Below are 20,959 nucleotides of genomic sequence, written 5' to 3' on the forward strand. Positions count from 1 at the left end.
CCCAATAGTGTTTTTGTTTTCCAGTTTAATAAAGTATGGTTTCCTTTGTTGTGTGGTTGACTTTCCCCCTCTCACACTGATCTTACCCAGGTGTCCCCTTTGACTTAAGCATTCAGTGTCACTGAAGGCAATCTGAGCCTCTCAGATCCCCATGACCTTGTGGGTTTTCTCTTTGATCCTTTGTGTAATTCAGTTTTGAAAAGGGATGATGGGTGGGGTGAAGTCAAGATGTTCAGGGAGTGGTTGGTAATGAAGTGGGATATATTGTATGGATAATTATTTGTGTATGTCTTCAAAAAGTTGTACAATTTTTAAGTGAAGCATTTTTAAAGCAAGCATAGAGGGGGCGCCTAGGTGACTCGATTAAGTGTCCAACTCTTGATTTTGGCTCAAGTCATGATCTCAGGTTTGTGAGATGGAGCCCCACATCGGGGTCCACGCTGGGTGTGGAGCCTGCTTAAGATTTTCTCCCCCCCCCCCCAAAAATAGATTTAAAGCAAGCATAGAGTTGGAGGAGGCAGTGTTGGTAGGGTTCCTTCTGGTCAATTCTTTACCCGCATCTACCTTCTTGCTGCATGTTGGCAATCTATCATACATAAGCCACACTTAACCCCCCTGTCTTGCCCCATGCCTTTTTCATACTCCAGTGAAGCTTAATAAATGGAATGTTAGCTTTACGGGGTAAAGAGAGTCACTGCATCCTGACCCCGCCTGGGTCACTGGCAGGGAAGAAGGCTGTAAATAGCAGCCTTCATTACATGAAGCTACATGGATGTGTCACCGGACACTTCAGAAATAGCAGCCTAGGAACACACCCAGTATGTAGGGTGTACAATTGTACTGGCTGCTTATGGAATCTGGCTCACCTTTTTCCCTGTCCCCTCTTGGAACTTTGACTTGCCCAACTGATTTCTTTCTCCATCTCCAAGGAAGCAACAGCTTTTAGACTTCCACATTCGTCTTTCTGGGCATGTTGAAAACGCGTAACTTCATCCCCTGGAATTGTTTTTATTTAAGCCAATCTTGTATAAGAGGGATGAGTTACCCCCTTGTGTATGTAGACAGTAACACAAACACCATCCAAATGGGTTTTTGGGTATTGGGGCGTTTCTCATACTTCTTTATGAGTAACTGTATAGACAAGTCCGGTCAGCTGCTGTTCACAATTGCTGAGTAATAACTCATTGAGGCTGCATAGACAAAGCCACAAGAGATTAACCCGCCAAGTGAGATAGCAGCTCTTAAGTAAACATCCTGTTCTCCCTTCCCCCTTGTAGAAGTAAGGAGAAGCACACATGCTTTAAAGGAAAGGAGCAAGTGCAATGTAAAACTAAGAATCAAATTGCTTCTGACTAACTGGGCCGGGCTGGGGGGCGGGGGGGTGGAGACATTTTATGCTTAGTTACAAGTCTGGGGGAAAGGGCATAAGAAGGCTGATACCTGTTTGATATTGCAGTTACCTTACGGCACTATGATTTTATTTTGTTGTTGTTTTCTCTCCCTTTGTTACACAAGAGTCAAAAGTTGAAAATACAGATGTGGGTGGAGGGGCTAGTGACCAGTACCAACAGAGAAAACAAGTACGGGCTGCAGGGTTTTGTTTGATTCAAAAGGGTGCTGGGTAAACCAGTCTGCCCTGAGTCTGTTGGGTTCATAGCAAATCAGATGTTCCAGCAACTTTACTTTCTTCCTCATCCCCGTTCTGTCCCCTCTTTTTGCGAATTACTCAAATCCTTTGCTGCATAATTTGTGGGAAAGAGGAGCTAAGAGAACTTGACACTTTTTGCATTTTCCCTGCCATATTTCAGTTGGAATGGGTAGAAACAAAGGAGATACACAGCGTCCAGTTCCTTGGCTAGGAATCCTTTACACTTAGGTGAAAACAGTTCACATCCTGTATCTTCTAGATAGCCAATCATTGCCAAGGGCAATAGAGCTTAGTAAAGGATTAATTTGAAATCTTGATTATTGGGTAGTGGGCCTTAGTTGTACATTGCCTTCTAGAGATGTATCTAGGTCTTTCACAGTACTTTGCTCTTGCCTTTGTTTTTTACTTCAACATCAATCTAAGCTGACACATTCCAGCACTGGCTCCTGTGTTTGGCCTCACCTGACAAATCAGGGTCATTTAAGGGCGGGGGAATGGAGATGGCTTTGTTTCTCTTCTACAGACTCAAGAGTTGTCTTGGAGAAAGGAAGTCATAGTAGAGATTCTAGGTAAGCCGAAGGCTTTTTCAAAACAGAGTTCAACTCATCCCCATGCCCTGGTAGGAAGCTTCCCCCCCCCCTTTTTTTTTTAATCAGCAAATGTGGCTAGACAAAGTTTTTTTGGCATCTTAAAGCAAAGTTAAAAGCTTGGCCCCATCCTACATCTTCATCACTAAGTTGTGGGGGGTTCTGTTTGTTTCGTTTTGTTTTTAAATAAATCTAACCTCCCCACACCTACTGTACTTTTAGCCACTTGGCCAGTTCTCTGGGCTTCAAAAGCATTTGGTGACAATGACAGAAACCTTTCTTTATATATTTTACCCTCTTAAATTTCTCTTTTTTACCTCTGGCAATCTTTACTTCTTAGGTGCAGGGAAATTTTGTGAAGAGCTAAGATAGATTTTGGGTATATGTTGATCCTGATGACAAGTGGAAAAGTACTTTACCTTCAATGGAGAGCATTCTTACATACAGTTTAGGAATATAAAAATAATACCTGTTCAACCAAAGCTTTAGCTAACTTGTGATGTTTATTCTAAAGGTAGAGTAAAGCTGAGAATTTCCCAAAGTGTGACCAATAGTCTAGCTTACCCTTAACTGAGGATTGCCTTTTCTCTGGACTTCTCTGAAATCTGCTGGCATGATTTCCTAAACACTTATTTTTCCTTAACTTTGGTTAGAGAAAATCTGATAAGATACTTCTTTTCTTGGCTTTTTATTAGACCCCTCTTTTCACTCTATATTAAAGGCCTCTTTGGCCCTACAAGTGATGTACCCTGCAGAGAAAAAGGGAGCTCTGCTAACAAACATGATGCATTAGGGCTATTCTGGTTGCTGAAAGGCAGCATGACATAACACAGGCTTTGGATTCAGATGGGCTAGGGCTTGACTTCTCTGAGGATCGTTTTCCATGTTTTAAACGGAGCATAAGAGCTATTACTTGTCAGGGTTGTTCTTGGAATTAAATAAGGGTGTAGCATTTGGCACATAGTAGGTGTTTGGTGATATTCTGGGTGGAGGGTAAGAGCAGTTTTAGGGATAGATGATTCCCAGACAGACTAATGGGTTAAAATTCCCTGAGGCTGAGACATGGTAGTCACAAATCAGAAATTGTAGAACTGGTGATAAATGAATCGGCCCTAGCTGGCTTGCTCTTTGCTTGCTGGCTGGCTTGTTTCCAACAAGAAGAATGGAATAACTCTTGACACTCCTTCCTTCCTCCACTGCAACACAAGTTACATAGGTGATGATGTAGTCATTGATTGATGGGCATCCCATGAGCCCTCAGTCCAGTGCATTGCACAAAGTAAGTCACTACATGTTTGAGGGTTGAGTGCAGGGAGCTGCCATAACAGTGTAGCCTGTTTATTCTACCAACTCTCTACTATCCTTTGGAGTTTTAAGTCAATACAGTGATTGATACATTCTTAATTCAATGATTATTGAGAACCTATCATTTTGTTACCTGTAATATAAACTTCCCATCCCTTTTGGTGCAAAGCCATGGGGAAAGTTCTGCCTGTTGTCACACTTTCTGAATGTCATTTTTAAATCCTGTTTGCCTTTTTCCAACCCTCCAGGCCACCCCTCCCACACACAAGTAATTTTCCTCTTCCACAGTCTTGTCTATTTCTTTTTGTATTTCAGGGTGTCAGGAGATGGAACCAAGATCCAGAGTGGTGCCTGTGATTCAAGTCAACTGCTGCCTGCCCCAGAAAGAACCTCGGGCCTCTGGAAGCCTAGATTAAACAGCTTTCTCTGACAGCACTTCCTCCACAATCCTTGATTCCACTACCGTTGGAAACTTGAGAACCATCTCTTACCATCCCCATCCCCAGGTGAGGGGACGAAGGGGAGTTACTGAGAACCTTACAGCTGCCCCCAAGTCCATTTCTACTCATACTTTACCACAAATGTGACCGTGTTTCAATTTTTACTGTGTAAAATAAATCAAATATACCTAGTCCTCTGTCCTAGATAATGCAGGGAGTGGGAAGAGAAGAGCTAAGGAAGTGGAGAGCTAGGATGGGAATGAGAGGCAAGGTCTTGTGTAGGAAGCACACAGCTAAGATTCTAGGGTCAGGCACCTCTTTCTGAAGTGATGGGGGAGTATATTGGAAGTAAACTATTGCTAGAGAAAGCATGGTGTGATAGGAAAGTGTAAGACTTGGATTCAAAATCTAGCATCAGCACTTACTGTTTTACCTTAAGTCACTTATCTTCGACCTTAAATTCTTACATGTGTAAGATTAAGAGGTCTCTAAGGTCTCTCTCTCTCTCTCTTTTTTTTTTTAAAGATTTTATTTATTTATTTGACAGAGAGAGACACAGTGAGAGAGGGAACACAAGCAGGGGGAGTGGGAGAAGGAGAAGCACGCTTCCCACTAAGCAGGGAGCCCGAGGCGGGACTCAATCCCAGGACCCTGGGATCATGACCTGAGCCGAAGGCAGATGCTTAACGACTGAGCCCCCCAGGCGCCCCTCTAAGGTCTTTCTTAAGCACTAGGACTATGAAGAGATTCCATGAAGTGCCCTCTGCAGATTCTTTGCTCCCGCCCCAACGCTGTTAAATTCATTTATTCTAACAGCTTGTCGCTATTGTAGCCCATTACCATGTACCACGCACGATTTACATGAAATTAACTTCAACAATTGGGAGTGTTGCTAGTATTATTCCCATTTTATAGATGAGGAAATTGAAGCTTAGAAGAAATTCAGTAATCTACCTAAAATTACACAGTGAATGGGAGACAGATCCAGGATCTACGCTGTTTCCAAAGACTATGCTCTTACCTGTTTCCTACCTGCCCGTAAAGACTATGTAAAAGAAAACCTATGGTTAAAAGGAAATGACTATTTCCTGTCCGTTTTTCTCCCACTCTCATTTCTCAAGAGTTTTCCTGCCCCAGTCCTCAAAGCTGCAAGACAGGCTATTGCTACTTTGGGCTGGAACTTCAGGTTTCGGGATTGCGGGTGTGTGTAACAGTTTAGGTCTTCCGCTCACCCGGAACCACCCACACCGCGGCTGGTGCTGTGTGGGGCGTACCTCTTCGGAGTTCCTGGAGGTGGTCCCAGGCCAGAGTGGCAGCTATAGGAACCAGTAGGCGGGGGAGTTGTTGGGCCGGAAGCCAATGAGGAATCCGGTGAAGGAGAAACAACGGTAATTTGTTTAAGGATGTAGGCACGCGTCTGAAGGAAAATGGGGTTTTATCGGAGGTGGCGGCAGCTCCGGCTCCCAGGCTTGCAAACCTGCGGGCTACACACGGTGCGTGAGGTACCCAAAAGTTAGGAACCGCGTCGGACCCAGTCCAGCTGAGGTCTAAGGTGTAGGCTCTCAACCGAGCCTGACACCCCATACCGTAGCTGCCGTGAGTCCCTGGACCCGGCTACCCTAAGCCCTTAGTTGCAGCCATCTTTTTCCTAGGGTCAACAGACTGGGCAGCATAGGCCTCCAGCCCAGTATCACCCAGTCCTCTTACAGACTAGATCACTTCAATATTCTCACCTCCCACCAGCCCCAATCCCAGAAAGGAATGATGGGACCCGTGTTTCCTCCTAACCTCTTTCCCTCCAGGCAGCTGTGCCGACCCCTCCACACTGGTTGGCAGAGCGGCTTAGCCTTTTTGAGGAGCTATGGACTGCTCAAGTAAAGAGGTTAGCAAGCATGGCACAGAAGGAACACCGGACTATTAAGATATCACTCCCTGGAGGCCAGAAAGTGGATGCTGTGGCATGGAACACAACCCCTTACCAACTAGCCCAGCAGATCAGGTACCAGACCCATTTTATACCTGCCAGGATTATCCTCCTTCCTCTGTACTTCGCAGGACTTGAGCAGGGAATGAAAATTCTGCTTGCTTCTATTCCATCCCTATCAAGACTGCCTTTTCCTGAGGATTCATTTTTATCTGCATTGGTTTCAGAGTGTCTACCCTTCATTTATTATCCATCAGGAAAAGAAATGATAGGTTTTATTGCTCTGGTGACACCTTTCCCCATTTTCAAGTTTGGAGTTGTTGAGAGATTAGTCCCTCTCTTCCCCTGTGGATTGTAACCATGTCTTTTTCTTTATCCTCACCACTCCCCTCGCCAAGTTCAACACTGGCAGATACTGCAGTGGCTGCTCAGGTGAATGGAGAACTTTATGATCTGGAGCGGCCCTTGGAGACAGATTCTGACCTCAGGTTTCTGACATTCAATTCTGCAGAGGGCAAAGCAGTAAGTTTCTTCCTTTTCAGGAATACCGTGGGAACTAAACTAAGGGATATATATGTATATATATTTTTTTAATTTTTAAAAAGAGTTTTATTTATTTGAAAGAGTGAGCGAGAGAGAGGAGGGGGCGGGGTAGAGGGAGAAGCAGGCTCCCCGCTGAGCTCGATCCTGGGATCATGATCTGAGCCAAAGGCAAGACACTCAACCGACTGATCCACCCAGGCGCCCATATATATATATATTTTAAGATTTATTTATTTATTTGAGAGAGAGAGAGAGTGTAGGGGGTGCTGTGGAGGGGCAGAGGGAGAGAGAGAGAGAAACCCAGCAGTCTCTGTGCAGAGTGCAGAGCCCAACACAGGGCTCCATCTCAGGACCCTGGGTTACAACCTGAGCCAAAACCAAGAATCGGACACTTAACCAAGTGCACCACTGAGGCGCTCCTAAACTAAGAGATATTTAAGTGGGCATATTTCTAGTATTTCTTTTGCCTCAGTTTCTCCGTTTGCAGTTGGGAGAGAGACATACCACAGACTGCTGGTCTTAACTAGCCCTGGCTAAGCTAGAAACTCATGATGAAAGTTTTCAGCCTAGGTCTATTAAGTAGATATCATTTGTGCTAGTAAAAAGAGATCATAAGCTGAAAATAGAAAAATAATATGCCAGTTCAGGGACGCCTGGGTGGCTCAGTCAGTTAAGCGTCTGCCTTTGGCTCAGGTCATGATCCCAGGGTCCTGGGATCGAGTCCTGCATCGGGCTCCTTGCTCAGTGGGGAACCTGCTTCTCCCTCTGCCTCTGCTGCTCCCCTTGCTTGTGCTTGCTCTCTCTCGCTCTCTGACAAATAAATAATAAATCTTAAAAAAAAAAAAAAAAATGAAAGAAAGATAATATGCCAGTTCAGTCCCTCAACTCTGCAGACATTATAAGTCATCTGTAGCATATATTTTTTAATTCTTTTTTTAAAAGATTATTTATTTATTTGAGAGAGACATATAGCGAGAGAGGGCACGAGCAGGGGGAGAGAGAGAGAAGCAGGCTCCCTGCTGAGCTGGGAACCAGACATGGGGCTCGATCCTAGGACCCCAGGATCATGACCTGAGCCGAAGGCAGATGCTTAACCAGCTGAGCCACCCAGGTGCCCCTATATTTTTTAATTCTAACTTGACTTCCACAGCTGAGCACACAACTGGCCTCCTTCCCACTTTGTCTTCTTCATATCAGCTTAGGTAATACGGGCGTCATCTATTAGGATCCAGAAAAATGGAATTTTGTCACCTATGTATAAATGGTGACCAAATCCTAGAGGAGGGGTTGCATCAAACTAGATTCCTGGGATAGAAGAAAATAGAACTAAAAGACCAAACAGAGCCCTTAGGAACTACCATCTTAAGTCAGTAGTTTACTCTGAAGCCCTAAAAAGGGATGTTATAAGAGCAACAAAAGAAGACTGAGCTCCTGCTTCTATGCTCTAGGACTGGGAAGCACTGAGGAGCAGGGCTGGGGGCTACTCTCATCCGTTCATTGCTTATACTAGCCTTTTGTTTTCTTTTCTATTCAGTTTTTGTTTTTTTCTTTTACTATTTAATGTTCACCCCCAAGGTGAGGTCCCCCATTTTGTGGTAGTTATTTGTAAAAGAGCCAAACTGGTTTCACACCAGCTTCTCTGAGGAGAGGATCAGAGAGTGAGGGGTTAAAGGAGAAGGTTATGAACTCCTTTCTTGTGAACCCAGGTGTTCTGGCACTCCAGCACCCATGTCCTGGGGGCAGCAGCTGAACAGCTTCTTGGTGCCGTCCTCTGCCGAGGTCCAAGTACAGAATGTGGCTTCTACCATGATTTCTTCCTGGGAAAGGAGCGGTGAGTAGTGCAAGGAAAGAGAATGATTCTGGGGTGCTTTCCTTTTTATATATTTCACCATATTTTATTTCATTTTTCAACTTTTTGGAGTATAATTGACAAAGTAACATATTTAAAGTGTACAATGCTCGCTTCGGCAGCACATATACTAAAGTGTACAATGTGAGGGGGGCCAGGCTGGCTCAGTCAGAAAAGCACGCAACTCCTCATCTTAGGGTCGTGAGTTCAAGCCCCATGCTGGGTGTAGAAATGACGTAAATAAATAAACTTTAAAAAAAAAAAAAAGCATACAACCTAGTAATTTGGTGTTTGTATACATTGTGAAAGGATCCCCACAATTGAGTTCATTAATACATTCATCACCTCACTTCCTCGTTTTGTGTGTATGTGAACCCTTAAGGTTTGCTCTTACAAATTTCAATATATACAATATGGAATTATCAACTGTAGTCACCATGCTATACATTAGCTCGTCAAACCTAATTCATTTTTTAACTGAGTGTGTACCCTTTCACTAGGGTGGTTTCTGCCCCCTTTTTCTGGGGCATCAGGCATGTTCAATTTGGAGGAGAAAGTTTAGGGGAGGGCCTCTCCAGGCCTCAACTGTGATATCGGTGCCATTTTCTCCACTAGTCCATGTCTTTCCTTTTTCTAATTCAGCTTGAAACTTCTCTAGTCTTTGTGAATTAACTTTTTACTTCAGCCTTCATTACTAGTGCCCTAATTTTGTCCATCCATGTTGCCTGAATCCAACTTTTAATTTCATACATAGAGCTTTTGCTCCTGCTGGAAAATTTATACCTGATTTCCTAATTATGTTTTCTCTCAGTTTGTCTGTCTTTGCCAGTAATTCTAGATGTCTCTGGAGAGCAGGATTTCACCCCTTAGCCAACAGGTTTGGCACCCAGGTCATGCTTCTCAGCAGATGCAAGCCAACCAACTCTCATCTTTCCAGGACAGTCCGGGGTTCAGAGCTGCCTGCTTTGGAGCGGATTTGCCAGGAACTTGCAGCTGCTGCTCAACCCTTCCGGAGGTTAGAGGTGTCTCAGGATCAGCTTCGCCAGCTATTCAAGGTGGGGTGGAGGTGCACACATTTAGGAGGAAGACCCAAAAGCATGAGGGAAGGGGTAGCTCTCTCCCAGGACATCTATATAGGAATAAAAACTTATCCTCACTCTCCTTCCAGGATAACCCCTTTAAGCTTCGCCTGATTGAGGAGAAAGTGACAGGTCCAACAGCAACAGTCTATGGGTGAGAGCTGTCAAAATGGAGGGAAAGAGGGAGAGGTGGGATGCACCAAAGAAGGCCAGAAATGGGATGAGGGAAAGAAGGTAGAAGGTAATCTGTTGCTCCAGAAAAGGAATAGGAAGAGGAAATAATTTTATCTCCCATTGCTCTTGCTCTCTCTGTAGAACAGTTCTTCACTTTTTTTCTGTCTGCTGAAGGCCATGAGAGGGAGAACACTAGAAGCTCAAAGATTTGGAAACCACTAAGTGGCCTCTTCTTTCTCCCAGGTGTGGCATGCTGGTTGATCTTTGCCGGGGCCCCCACCTTCGGCATACTGGACAGATTGGTGGACTGAAGCTGCTAACGGTCAGTTGTAAGGGCAAGGTTAGGTTGAGACTCCTGTGTTCACTGCGATGAGCAGGGGAATGGGAAGATGATCTCTCAGCCCTTTCTCTCCTCTGATAGCTGAGCGGGGAATCCAGGAGAAAGATTTTTAGTTCCTCCCTTCTGCAGACTCCCAGGCTGATGACAGATGCTGGGCACCCTGCAAGGGTCCAGAAGCCAATTCACATTCTGTAGTTGAACTTCAGTGTTAGGGAGATGGAGAGGGAGCGTGTGAACAGGTTGGACAGGGTCACATGGGGGAGGCTTCTGTGGAGAGAGGGTGTATAGAACACCATTTGACAGGTACAGGGAGAATATGACAAGTCAAAGGCGTGCCTTTTATGAAAATACTGTTCCTGGGCCAGGTGAGTTATTTATTAGGTGGAATGGGAGCAGGGAGCAAGGGGAGAGGCAGATATACACAGCCAAAAGCGCTGGACTGAAAACCCAGCCATTTGTGTTTAGTCCTAGCTCTGCCACCAGTGAAGTATGTGGCCTTGGGTAAATCTCCTTACCCATTTTCCCCATCTATAAAATAAGGTTGTTGTTAATTCCTGTCCTGCCAATAAATCCCCATCACAGAGACAAAGTCAGCTAACACAGGAGAAAGTGTTTGAGGAAAAGCTAAAAGTGCTATAAAACATAGGCTATTTCTTGTTAAATCATTCAAGAGAAGAGCAAGCAGAGGCATTTGAATTTCATGTGGCCAGGAGTAGGACATAGTATGGGAGATTGATAAGTAGATGGGTAGACTGACATTTGACCAGAGCTTAAGGTTACTCCGGTGAGCCGTCATTGATTAGAAGTGTGTCGGGGGAGCAGGGGGAGGCCCTAATTACAAGGGTGCCTATGGGAGAATGGGTAGAAAAAGAGGTGGCAGGATAAAGTTAGGCTTGAGTAGGACTCAAGTGGGGATTAGGAGTCCGGGCGTCTCTGAAGCTATAAACGTGACAGGGGGTCTGGGCGGATAGTGGAATCTCACTGGTGGAGGCAGTGGGAGACAGGATGAGCATGAGACGGGACACTGTGGGGCTTAAGCTCAGTATCAGATAAGCATCATCGAAGGAGAGCTTAGGTACCTGCAGTCCCCCCATCTTCTCTCTGGCTCCCTGTGTCCTCCCATAGAACTCCTCATCCCTGTGGAGGTCCTCGGGTGCCTCAGAGACACTGCAGCGAGTGTCAGGGATCTCCTTCCCCACAGCAAAGGAGCTGAGGGCCTGGGAAGAATGGAAGGAGGAAGCGGAGTTACGGGACCACCGGCGCATTGGGAAGGTACAGAGATTGGGAGAAGGGGAATGGGTGTGAAGGAACCTGATGGTGAAGTTGGGACCAGATTATGGATCCAAGAGATTGAGCAGCTCCATCAGTTGTTTCTTCTGGGTCCCAGAGTCCCCAATTTGTCCCTTGAGTGATGCTGCTTTTCCTGCACAGGCACAGGAGCTCTTCTTCTTCCATGAACTGAGCCCTGGGAGCTGCTTCTTCCTGCCTCGAGGGACAAGGGTGTATAACGCACTGGTGGCTTTTATCAGGGTAAGGGGGACCAAAATCGAGAGGAAGGAAGACCAGGGAGGAAATCAGGGCCCAGAAGATGCCAAGTGTTAAAAGAGGGGGATTAAACATAAACAATGTGAAGTGCTGGTGACCTTTAACAAAGTCCTAGGAATGTGTGGTTCACAGCGTCAGGATCGAGAGAGAGAACATGGTACTTAACGGATTGTGGCTGACATCAGCATGACCTGAGGTCTCGGGAGAATCACACGCCTGGCACCCTGCCGCCTCTCCCCCAGTCCCTCTGACATTCCATGTTGGTACCCTCCTCTTCAGGCCGAGTACACCCGCCGTGGTTTCTCAGAAGTGAAGAGCCCCACGCTGTTTTCTACGAAACTCTGGGAGCTGTCAGGACACTGGGAACATTATCAGGAAGACATGTTTGCCCTACAGCCCCCAGGCTCTGACGGGCCCGCCAGCTCCCCGAGTGACCACTGTACCAGCCATCCCACAGATACACTTGCCCTCAAGCCCATGAACTGCCCTGCGCACTGGTGAGCTAGGAGCCCGGAGTCCTGGGTCCTCCCAGGGCTGGGGGTGGGCAACCAGGTTGCCCAGTATGAAGTAATAGAAAGCACTTTGGCAGAGCACTGGGACACCTGATTTGAGTCTTGAATCTGCCCTCTAGCTAACCATGTGAATTTGGGGAAACCATCTACCTCTCTAAGCCTTAGTCTCCTTGTGTAACATCAAGGGTTTGGAGTTGCTGTCCAAAGTTCCTCTTTCACCTCAGAACACAGAACAGGGGCGCAGTACATGCTGCTGCTGTTCCTAACAAATGTACTTTCAGTCAGGCGGGGCTCCAGTTGTGCTGAGTGGGATGGACAGGACTCAGTGGGAGGGCAGGCTAAGGCTGGACAGGGTGCTAGCTGATGGCACAGAGAAAATAAGCAAGCACATTGGCTGGAGGAGCAGTCTGCGGGGACTACTTTTCCCTGTGGCCCTGACCTTTCCGTACCCCATCCTCAGCCTGATGTTCGCTCACCGGCCCAGATCCTGGCGAGAGCTGCCCCTGCGACTGGCAGACTTCGGGGCCCTGCACCGGGCCGAGGCCTCTGGCAGTCTGGGGGGACTGACCCGGCTGCGGTGCTTCCAGCAGGATGACGCACACATCTTCTGTGCACCGGACCAGGTGGCCCTTCCCCAACTCCACCAAAGCATTTCTTTTTCGTTCTTTTTGTGTGTGTGTGTGTGAGTAAAGCGATAGAAGTTTATTAAGTGAAGATACAGAAAAAGCTCTGGGGGGCACCTGGGTGGCTCAGTCATTAAGCATCTGCCTTCGGCTCATGCCATGATCCCAAGGTCCTGCGGTCAAGCCCCACGTTGGGCTTCCTGCTCTGTGGGAAGCCAGCTTCTTCCTCTCGCACTCCCCCTGCTTGTGTTCCTGTCTCACTGTGTCTCTCTCTGTCAAATAAATAACTAAAATCTTTTAGTTCTCAAGAATGAGGGGGTCCCAACAGGTTGCCCCGGCAAAGCATTTCTAAACCACTTTCCATTCTCCATATGAACTGCCAATGTTCCCAATTTCCAGTCTCCCTCTTCATATACTACAACTCAGTGACATGATAGCCCTAACTGTCCTCTATGTTTCTGCTTTGTGTTTCCCCCAAACTCCCATCACTCCAGAGCTCTAGGTGGCATACAGCTCACCCACTCTATTTTCTGCCTCCAGCTTGAAGCAGAGATCCGAGGCTGTCTTGATTTCCTCCGTTCTGTCTATGCCGTCCTTGGCTTCTCGTTCCGCCTGGCACTATCCACCCGACCGTCTGGCTTCCTGGGAGAGCCTTGCCTTTGGGACCAAGCTGAACAGGTAAGTAGGTGAAGAGGCAGATAAACCACTCTCTGATGGGGGAGGGGAGATGGGAATCAGGGTCCTCCTTAGAGGCATATGCTAAGCAGGTCATTTGTTGGGGACTGGAGGGATCTGTTGCTCATAAAGTCTAAGATGACACATTCCTGTCTTGTCTCATCCCCTCTTAAAGGTCCTTCAGCGGGCCCTGGAAGAATTTGGAAAACCCTGGGACCTCAACCCTGGAGATGGTGCGTTTTATGGACCTAAGGTAAGTTGGGGACCCTGCTAAGAGTTTTATTTATTCATTTTTTGTTTTGTTTTATTAGATATTTACTAGACACAAAGGAATATTTTAACACTCATGTAGGATATAAAGAGCAGTACATTTCCTGCCCCCATGAAGCTTGTGGTGTGTGTAGGGTGTGGGAGCTAAATAGGCATTTTGGAGCCACTGAGTCCACACTGTAGGTGCCAGTAGGTACCAAGGGAGCATGTCACGCAGGAGGGTCAGGACAGGCTTCTTGCAGGATTCCCTTTCTAACCTGAAAGGTCACTGTTGGCCAAGTACAGAGGAGTTCTAGGTGGGAGCAGAGGCTGAGGGCAGGGTAAAAACTTGCAGGGCCAGTTGGAAGAAATGGAAGAAGTTGGGAAAAAAGGACTGGCAAGTATCTGCTGGGTTCAATGAAAAGGCTGTTAGATTTTTTTTTTTTTTTAAGATTTTATTTATTTATTTGGCAGAGAGACACAGCGAGAGAGGGAACACAAGCAGGGGGAGTGGGAGAGGGAGAAGCAGGCTTCCCACTGAGTAGGGAGCCCGATGCGGGGCTCGATCCTGGGACCCCAGGATCATGACCTGAGCCGAAGGCAGACGCTTAACGACTGAGCCACCCAGGCGCCCCAAGGCTATTAGATATTGAAGGACCAGGGCACCTGGGTGGCTCAGTCGGTTAAGCATCTGCCTTTGGCTCAGGTCATGATCCCAGGGTACTGGGATCGAACCCCACATTGGGCTCCCTGCTCGGTGGGGAGCCACCTTCTCCCTCTGCTGCTCCCCCTGCTTGTGATCTCTCGCTTGCTCTGTCAAATAAATAAAATCTTAAAAAAAAAAAAAGATAGGGCGCCTGGGTGGCTCAGTTGGTTAAGCGACTGCCTTCGGCTCAGGTCATGATCCCGGAGTGCCGGGATTGAGTCCCGCATCGGGCTCCCTGCTCGGCAGGGAGTCTGCTTCTCCCTCTAACCCTACCCCCTCTTGCACTCTCTCTCTCACTCTCTCTCTCAAATAAATACAATCTTTAAAAAAAAAAAAATATTGAAGGAACATTTTTGGTAAAGTGGAGGCTGGGGTAAGGGGGCTGGGTAGTCGAGAGATTTTGATGAAGGGAGAAATTTGAGAATGTTTAAATGCTCTGATGAAGGAGAGCCTGTTTGGGTCAGGGAGAAGCTGAAGTTGTAGAAGGGTTTCAGTGGAGGGAATTTCTTGGGGAGTTTTGAGGAGTAGGATTGAGAGCCCACAAGAGACTACCTTTGCCATCGTTCTGGAGGCAGGAAGAAAGATTAGGGGTACATGCAAGGAAGTCTGTAGATGTGGTAACAGGAAGTTGAGACATTTTTCCATCTTGTGATATCATTATCTGATTTCCCCATAAGATGGGAGTAGGGCAGAGGAGAGTTGTCAGTGAGAGCAGTGAAGATAGGAGGAGGAGAAAGCTTGCAAATCCTTGAGAACAGGACACAAAACTGACTAGGGCAGCAAAGGATTGCTGACAGTAGCAAGGGCGCAGTTAAAGTTCAAAACAGGGACCTGCTTGGTGGCATCAGTCACGACATTTATGCATCTGTGTGGTATGGGACATGTTGGGCAGCTCTGGGCGGTTCTGTTGCAGGGCCGAGGAGGTGGGAGGCCAAAGTGCCACCAGGTTGGGGTTTTGCCATGGGCATGTGACAGGAGAACAATGGTGGAAGGGAACCAGGGAGAGTGGTTCCAGCTGCATGGGGAAAGAAGGAAAGGTGGTAGGGGCTGTGAATGGGAAGGAACCTAGAAATTGAAAAGCTGTTGGTAGGAATAATTGTCAGAACCAGAAGACCAAGAGACCGTAATCAGAGCAGGGTGCTGTGATGCACTGTTCCAGAGGTGCAGCCATTCTGGGCAATGACAAGATGAAGGCTATAGCCATGCGTGAGTACATGTGAAGATCTCTGAGATGACGAGCTCAAGGGATTCAGAGGCCAGGGTGTGGGTGAGTCATTCGTGTCAGTGTTGATGTCTCTTAAAGTTATACCACTACTGAGCAGAAAGAGCCACTGCTGGAATGCCCAGTGAGTGAAGTAGAGTCTCTCAAAACAGCCTGGGATGTGGGTGGGTAGAAGGTGGGTGGTATGTTCAGTAGAGGCTACTGCTTCTGGTTGTTCTTATGCCCTCCTATCTGTCTCCTCCAGATTGATGTGCACCTCCATGATGCCCTGAGTCGGCCCCATCAGTGCGGGACAATCCAGCTTGACTTCCAACTGCCCCTGAGATTTGACCTCCAGTACAAGGGGTACAGAACCTTGCCCCATCCCCTTTTCCCTTGGCTGCCAGCAGACTAGGTGGAGAGCAACTTCCCCTTCTATCTTTGTCCCTAAAAATGAAACCCAAATCCTTTACCTTTTGCTGGAGCTAAATATTTCTTTTTTTTTTTTAAGATTTTATTTATTTATTTGAGAGAGAGAGAATGAGAGACAGAGAGCATGAGAGGGAGGAGGGTCAGAGGGAGAAGCAGACTCCCTGCCGAGGAGGGAGCCCGACGCGGGACTCGATCCCGGGACTCCAGGATCATGACCTGAGCCGAAGGCAGTCGCTTAACCAACTGAGCCACCCAGGCGCCCTGGAGCTAAATATTTCTGGAAAACCAGAAGGTGATCTTGGGTGTGCATTTTGTGACACTTCCTCTATTCCATCCATCCCCCTCTTTCCCTCCAAGGCAGGCGGGAGTCCCGGAGCGTCCAGTTCTCATTCACCGAGCAGTGCTAGGTTCTGTGGAAAGGATGTTGGGAGTGCTGGCGGAAAGCTGTGGAGGAAAATGGTGAGACCTCTGGCCCCAGATTTCTGTGCTGGTCCTCAGACCAGATAGTGCATGCTCCAGATCCTGGTCTCCTCAGATTCCCTCTTCTATTTTCCTCTCAAATCAACAGCCACACTATGGTCAGAGCCAGAGTATTTGTTTGCCTTTCTCTTCTCTCTCCACCAGGCCATTGTGGCTGTCCCCGTTCCAGGTGGTGGTCATCCCTGTGCAAACTGAGCAAGAGGAATATGCCAGGGAGGTGAGGAGAAGCTGGGCAGTGTGCACGGGGGCTGAAGCAGGACTACCTGGAGTCCAGGGCTGAGCAGTGGGTAGGAAGGGGTCACACAGCGTAGTGGAAGGGAAATAGCACTTGGAAACACAAGACTGGGCTAAAATGGATGCCGGCCTTTATGCTGGAGATTCCACATCTGAGAAATGAGACTGAATTCCTTGCCTGTGGAGATGCGTGAAAATTAAACAAATTAACAAATGTTAAATGCTGACAACAGAGCACTTGGCAGAAAAGGGGCCTGGATAAGTGTCGGTTTCATGTTTCCTTTCTAGAGAGAAGTAAGGATATGGATGGTACCAGAGTCAAGTAGCTGGTTGAGTAGCACTGTGGCTAGAGCAGGCAGAGTCGGGGAATTGGTGGCTGGCTTGGCTCCAGTAGGAAGCAGACAGAAACTATGGGGGGCTGGGGAAGGGCCTCAGTGCAGAGATGAACAAGGAAGGGTTGTCAATGAGAAACAGAGCCTTGAGGCAGAGGATGGGGGAACAGATCCAGGGCATGGGGAAGATTGGTATCAGATTGTTCTAGCTTCTTAGCCTTCAGTTCCTGGCATCAACCTCGGCCCCTCTGCCCCAGGTACAGCAGAGGCTGCAGGCTGCAGGGCTGGTCTGTGACCTGGATGCCGACTCAGGCCTGACCCTCAGCCGGAGGGTCCGCCGGGCTCAGCTCTCCCACTACAACTTTCAGTTCGGTGAGTGACCAGCAGCACAGGCCCTCAGAGCCCTGCACTCTCCACCGACTTCCTGTGCTCTTTTTTCCTATTAAATTTGCTTATCTGCGTATTTGGGTTAATTGGGGTTCATTACCTGATCTGGATTCAGGACACCTGAGCCATTTGGGCCCTAGGTTCCTTCACCCCCTGACAAGCAGTTCTCAACCTCAGAAGAGTTTCCTTTTTTTTTCTTTTTTTCTACTACTAATTTATTCTTTGCATTTGTGCTGAGTCATAGAGAATTACGTCCCAGGCACGAAAAGCACTTTTTTTTTACCAACACCTAGTACAAAATAATATTCTCAACAGAACAAAAAAAGTACAAAATCACAGACACTTGAGAAAACATTTGATGAGATTTAGGTTATTACAACATATGGTAGAAAGTGAGCACCTTTAAGACTAGGGGTTTGTGTGTAGCCAGCCAGTGTTTGAATTTTACCTGCTGGGCCCGTATTTTCAGACATCTCCACTAAAGTGCCCCTTGAGACTGAGGTGGGAGAGTGTGAACCACATTGGCTCTGGGGATATTGCCCAAGGCTCAAAGTATTTTGATGCAAAAATAGCATTTCTTTTTAGACTCACATTTTATCCTTATAATTTTTATATGTTTTGCCATTTATTCCTAATTATATACATAGTAACTTTAACATTAATTTCTTTATTTTTTAAATTAAATTTTAAAAATTTTTAATTGATGTATAGTTGACACACAATGTTACATTAATTTCAGGTATACAGCATAGTGACTTAACACTTCTATACATTACTTGGTGCTCATCACAATAAATGTAGCTACCATCTGTCACCATACAATGTTATTACAATATTATTGACTATATTCTTTATGCTGTATTTTTCATCCCTGTGACTTAACTTATTTTATAAATGGACATTTGTACCTCTAATCCCCTTCACCTATTCTGCCCATGTCCCCACTGTGCTCCCCTTTGGCAACCACCACTTTTTTTGTTCTCTGTGTTTATGAGCTTGTTTCTGGTGTGTGTGTGTGTGTGTCTGTCCATTTGTTTTTTGTTTTTTTTTTTAAGATTTTATTTATTAGAGAGAGCACAAGCAGGGGGGAAGGGTAGAGGGCGAAGCAGGCTCCCCACTGAGCAGGGAGCCCGACGTGGGACTCAGTCCCAGGACCCTGGAATCATGACCTGAGCTGAAGGCAGACACTTAACGGACTGAGTCACCGGGGCACCCTCATTTGTTTTTTAGATTCCACATATAAGGGAAATCATATGGGGCACCTGGCTGGCTCAGTTGGTAGAGCATGTGACTCATCGATCTCAGGGCTGTGAGTTCAAGCCCTATGTTGGGTGTAAAACTTAAAAAAAAAAAAAAGTGAAATCATATGGTATTTGTCTTTCTCTGACTGACTTCACTAGCACAGTATCCTCTGTCTGTATGTTGTTACACATAACAAAATCTCAACTCTTTTTTTGGTTGAGTAATACTCCGTTGTGTGTGTGTGTGTTTGTACCCCCCACATCTTTATCTGTGTATCTCTTGATGGACACTTGTGTTGCTTCCATATATTGGCTATTGTTGATAATGTTACAGTAAACATAGGGGTGCATATATTTTTTTTGAATTAGTGTTTTCTTTTGGCCAGGGGTGGGGGGTGGAGGGTGGAGAGTAAATACCATGCAGTGGAATTACTAGATCATATGGTATTTCTATTTTTAATTTTTTGAGGCACCTCCATACTATTTTCTACAGTGGCTGTACCAGCTTGCATTCCCACCAACAGTGAACAAGGTCCCTTTTTCTCCCCTTGCCAATCCTTGTTATTTCTTGTCTTGATACTAGCCATTCTGACTGTTGTGAGATGATAATCTCATTGTGGTTTTGATTTGCATTTCCCTGACAATTAGTGTTGTTAAGCATCTTTTTATGTGCCTCGTGGCCATCTGTATGTCATCTTTGGAAAAATGTCTGTTTAGGCCCTTTGCCTAGTTTCAAATACGACTATTTGTTTTTTTGGTGGGTTGTGGGTTTTTTTGTTTTTTTTGTGGTTTTTTTTGGTGTTGAGTTGTATGAGTTCTTTATATGTTTTGGATATTAACACCTTACCAGATATATCATTTATGAATATCTTCTTCCATTCAGTAGGTTGCCTTTTCATTGTGTTGACAGTTTGCTTCGCTATGCAAAAGCTTTTTAGTTTGATGTGGTCCCAGTAATTTATTTTTGCTTTTGTTTCCCTTGCCTGAGAAGACATATCCAGAATAAAGTTGCTAAAGCCAATGTCCAAGATAATACCACCTATGTTTTCTATTAGGAGTTTTATGGCTTCAGGAAAACAGTTTTCTTCTGACCCTCATCCAAGCTCTTGGTGTCTATTAGGTTAATTAACCAAATGAGCTTTAGAGAGAAAGGGACAGGAAGGATTAATAAGGTGCTAATTAGTTAGCTTTGTTTATTCTGGACCCAGATGGAGTCAGCCCTAAGGGATGATCAGAAAGACCTTAAGAAGAGTCAGGCCACCTTGTTCCTTTTTTCATTTCTCCACTCAGAGCTCTGTCTTGAAGACAGGGAACAGAAACTCCTCTTGTCAGATTACTCAGTTCTCTCGTTTTATACACCCACTCGCCCATTGGCATTTAGAGTAAGTTGTCCCATGGGTCTTGTATTCTTGCCACCCTCCCCTCTCTCTAATGTCCACACACACACACACACAGTTTCTCTCTGGGTCTGCTTCTTAGTCTGTTTGTCTCTCTCTGGCTGACCCTACTGTCGCCGACCCTTAGGCTCCTGACTGGAAGTGATAAGGCATGGAGAGCATGTCTGGAACATTTCCTGATCTCATCAGGATGATCAGGGAACTGGAGAGCAAGAGGCAGCTAAATATACCCTTTTCTTGAACTATATCTGGGCTGTGCTCTCACCCTTCCTAAAGACTTAGGTCTCTTGAATTTTTGCATATTCCATGTGGATAAATGTGCCCTAACAGTCCCAAACCTCCTCTCTTCCTGCAGTGGTTGGCCAGAAAGAGCAGAGTAAGAGAACAGTGAACATTCGGACTCGAGATAACCGCCGACTTGGGGAGCGGGACTTGACCGAGGCTGTGCAACGGCTGCTGGAGCTCCAGAACACCAGGGTCCCAGATGCTGAGGAAGTGTTCTGAGCTTTTGTGTACAGATGTGGCAGGAGCCGCGAGCCTCCCTTCACGTGGGAGACCTTGACCTAACTGCCAGAGTCTGGAGGCCCCCAGACCCTTCAGAATTCATGTGGAGGCATGAGTTTGCTCTCCTGGAAAGACATTTGATCTGGGGGAAGCTGTAGCTGTTTGGATGTGAGGAGAGTGAAAGTATAAAGAATAAACTTGAAGCTCTCGGGTATGTGTCTTCATCTTCATCTCTGACTCCTGAGCAGGGGATAAAAGCGAGTTTGACTCTGTCTCCGTCTCTTTTGTCCCGGGGTACTGGAGAAACAGAAAGGGGGCAGCCCTGGCCTCTCACTGGTAGGGGAGCTCCTGGGGTAGCTGTCCTGTCCCCCATCCTGGACTCTTTAGTGCCCTGTTTCCCCAACCCCAATTCAGGAGGCTGTACCTCTCCACGGTAGGCAGCATGAAGACAGAGGAACCGAGGCATAAACAACATCTCTCTCTTTTTTTTAAGATTCTATTTACTTGAGAGAGAGAGCACGAGCGGGGTGGAGGGGCAGAGGGAGAAGCAGA

General features: G+C 46.5%; 1 protein-coding gene across 3 annotated transcripts; it reads left to right on the forward strand.

Moving 5' to 3' along the window:
- Positions 1–5,199: 5,199 nt before the first annotated feature.
- Positions 5,200–20,621, forward strand: TARS2 (threonyl-tRNA synthetase 2, mitochondrial). 3 transcript variants are annotated; one of them, XR_004676428.1, is made up of 18 exons: positions 5,200–5,473; positions 5,783–5,979; positions 6,303–6,426; positions 8,154–8,278; positions 9,234–9,351; positions 9,465–9,529; positions 9,793–9,871; positions 11,015–11,161; positions 11,321–11,419; positions 11,714–11,931; positions 12,407–12,569; positions 13,110–13,247; positions 13,420–13,497; positions 15,666–15,766; positions 16,194–16,291; positions 16,457–16,529; positions 17,136–17,250; positions 20,259–20,621. XR_004676428.1 is itself a non-coding variant. In XM_034989939.1 (18 exons), exons 1-18 carry the CDS (start codon positions 5,408–5,410, stop codon positions 20,405–20,407), a joined length of 2,157 nt encoding a protein of 718 aa, XP_034845830.1. In that variant the 5' UTR covers positions 5,200–5,407; the 3' UTR covers positions 20,408–20,621. The 3 variants fall into 3 exon arrangements, 2 of the variants coding, with proteins under 2 accessions (XP_034845830.1, XP_034845831.1); XM_034989939.1 differs by having other exon boundaries at positions 16,190–16,291; XM_034989940.1 differs by lacking the exon at positions 9,465–9,529 and having other exon boundaries at positions 5,342–5,473; positions 9,234–9,311; positions 16,190–16,291.
- Positions 20,622–20,959: the final 338 nt, after the last annotated feature.

The sequence above is a fragment of the Mirounga leonina genome, unplaced genomic scaffold (genome assembly GCF_011800145.1).
Source record: "Mirounga leonina isolate KUSES-001 unplaced genomic scaffold, KU_Mleo_1.0 Mir_493, whole genome shotgun sequence".
Lineage (NCBI taxonomy): Eukaryota > Metazoa > Chordata > Mammalia > Carnivora > Phocidae > Mirounga > Mirounga leonina.

Excerpts from the sequence above, each read along its gene's own strand:
- TARS2 (XM_034989939.1), top strand. The coding sequence starts at position 5,408 with ATGGGGTTTTATCGGAGGTGGCGGCAGCTCCGGCTCCCAGGCTTGCAA. Across the intron at positions 6,427-8,153 it reads ATTCTGCAGAGGGCAAAGCA|GTGTTCTGGCACTCCAGCAC; the intron begins GTAAGTTTCTTC and ends TTGTGAACCCAG. Across the intron at positions 9,872-11,014 it reads GTGGACTGAAGCTGCTAACG|AACTCCTCATCCCTGTGGAG; the intron begins GTCAGTTGTAAG and ends GTCCTCCCATAG.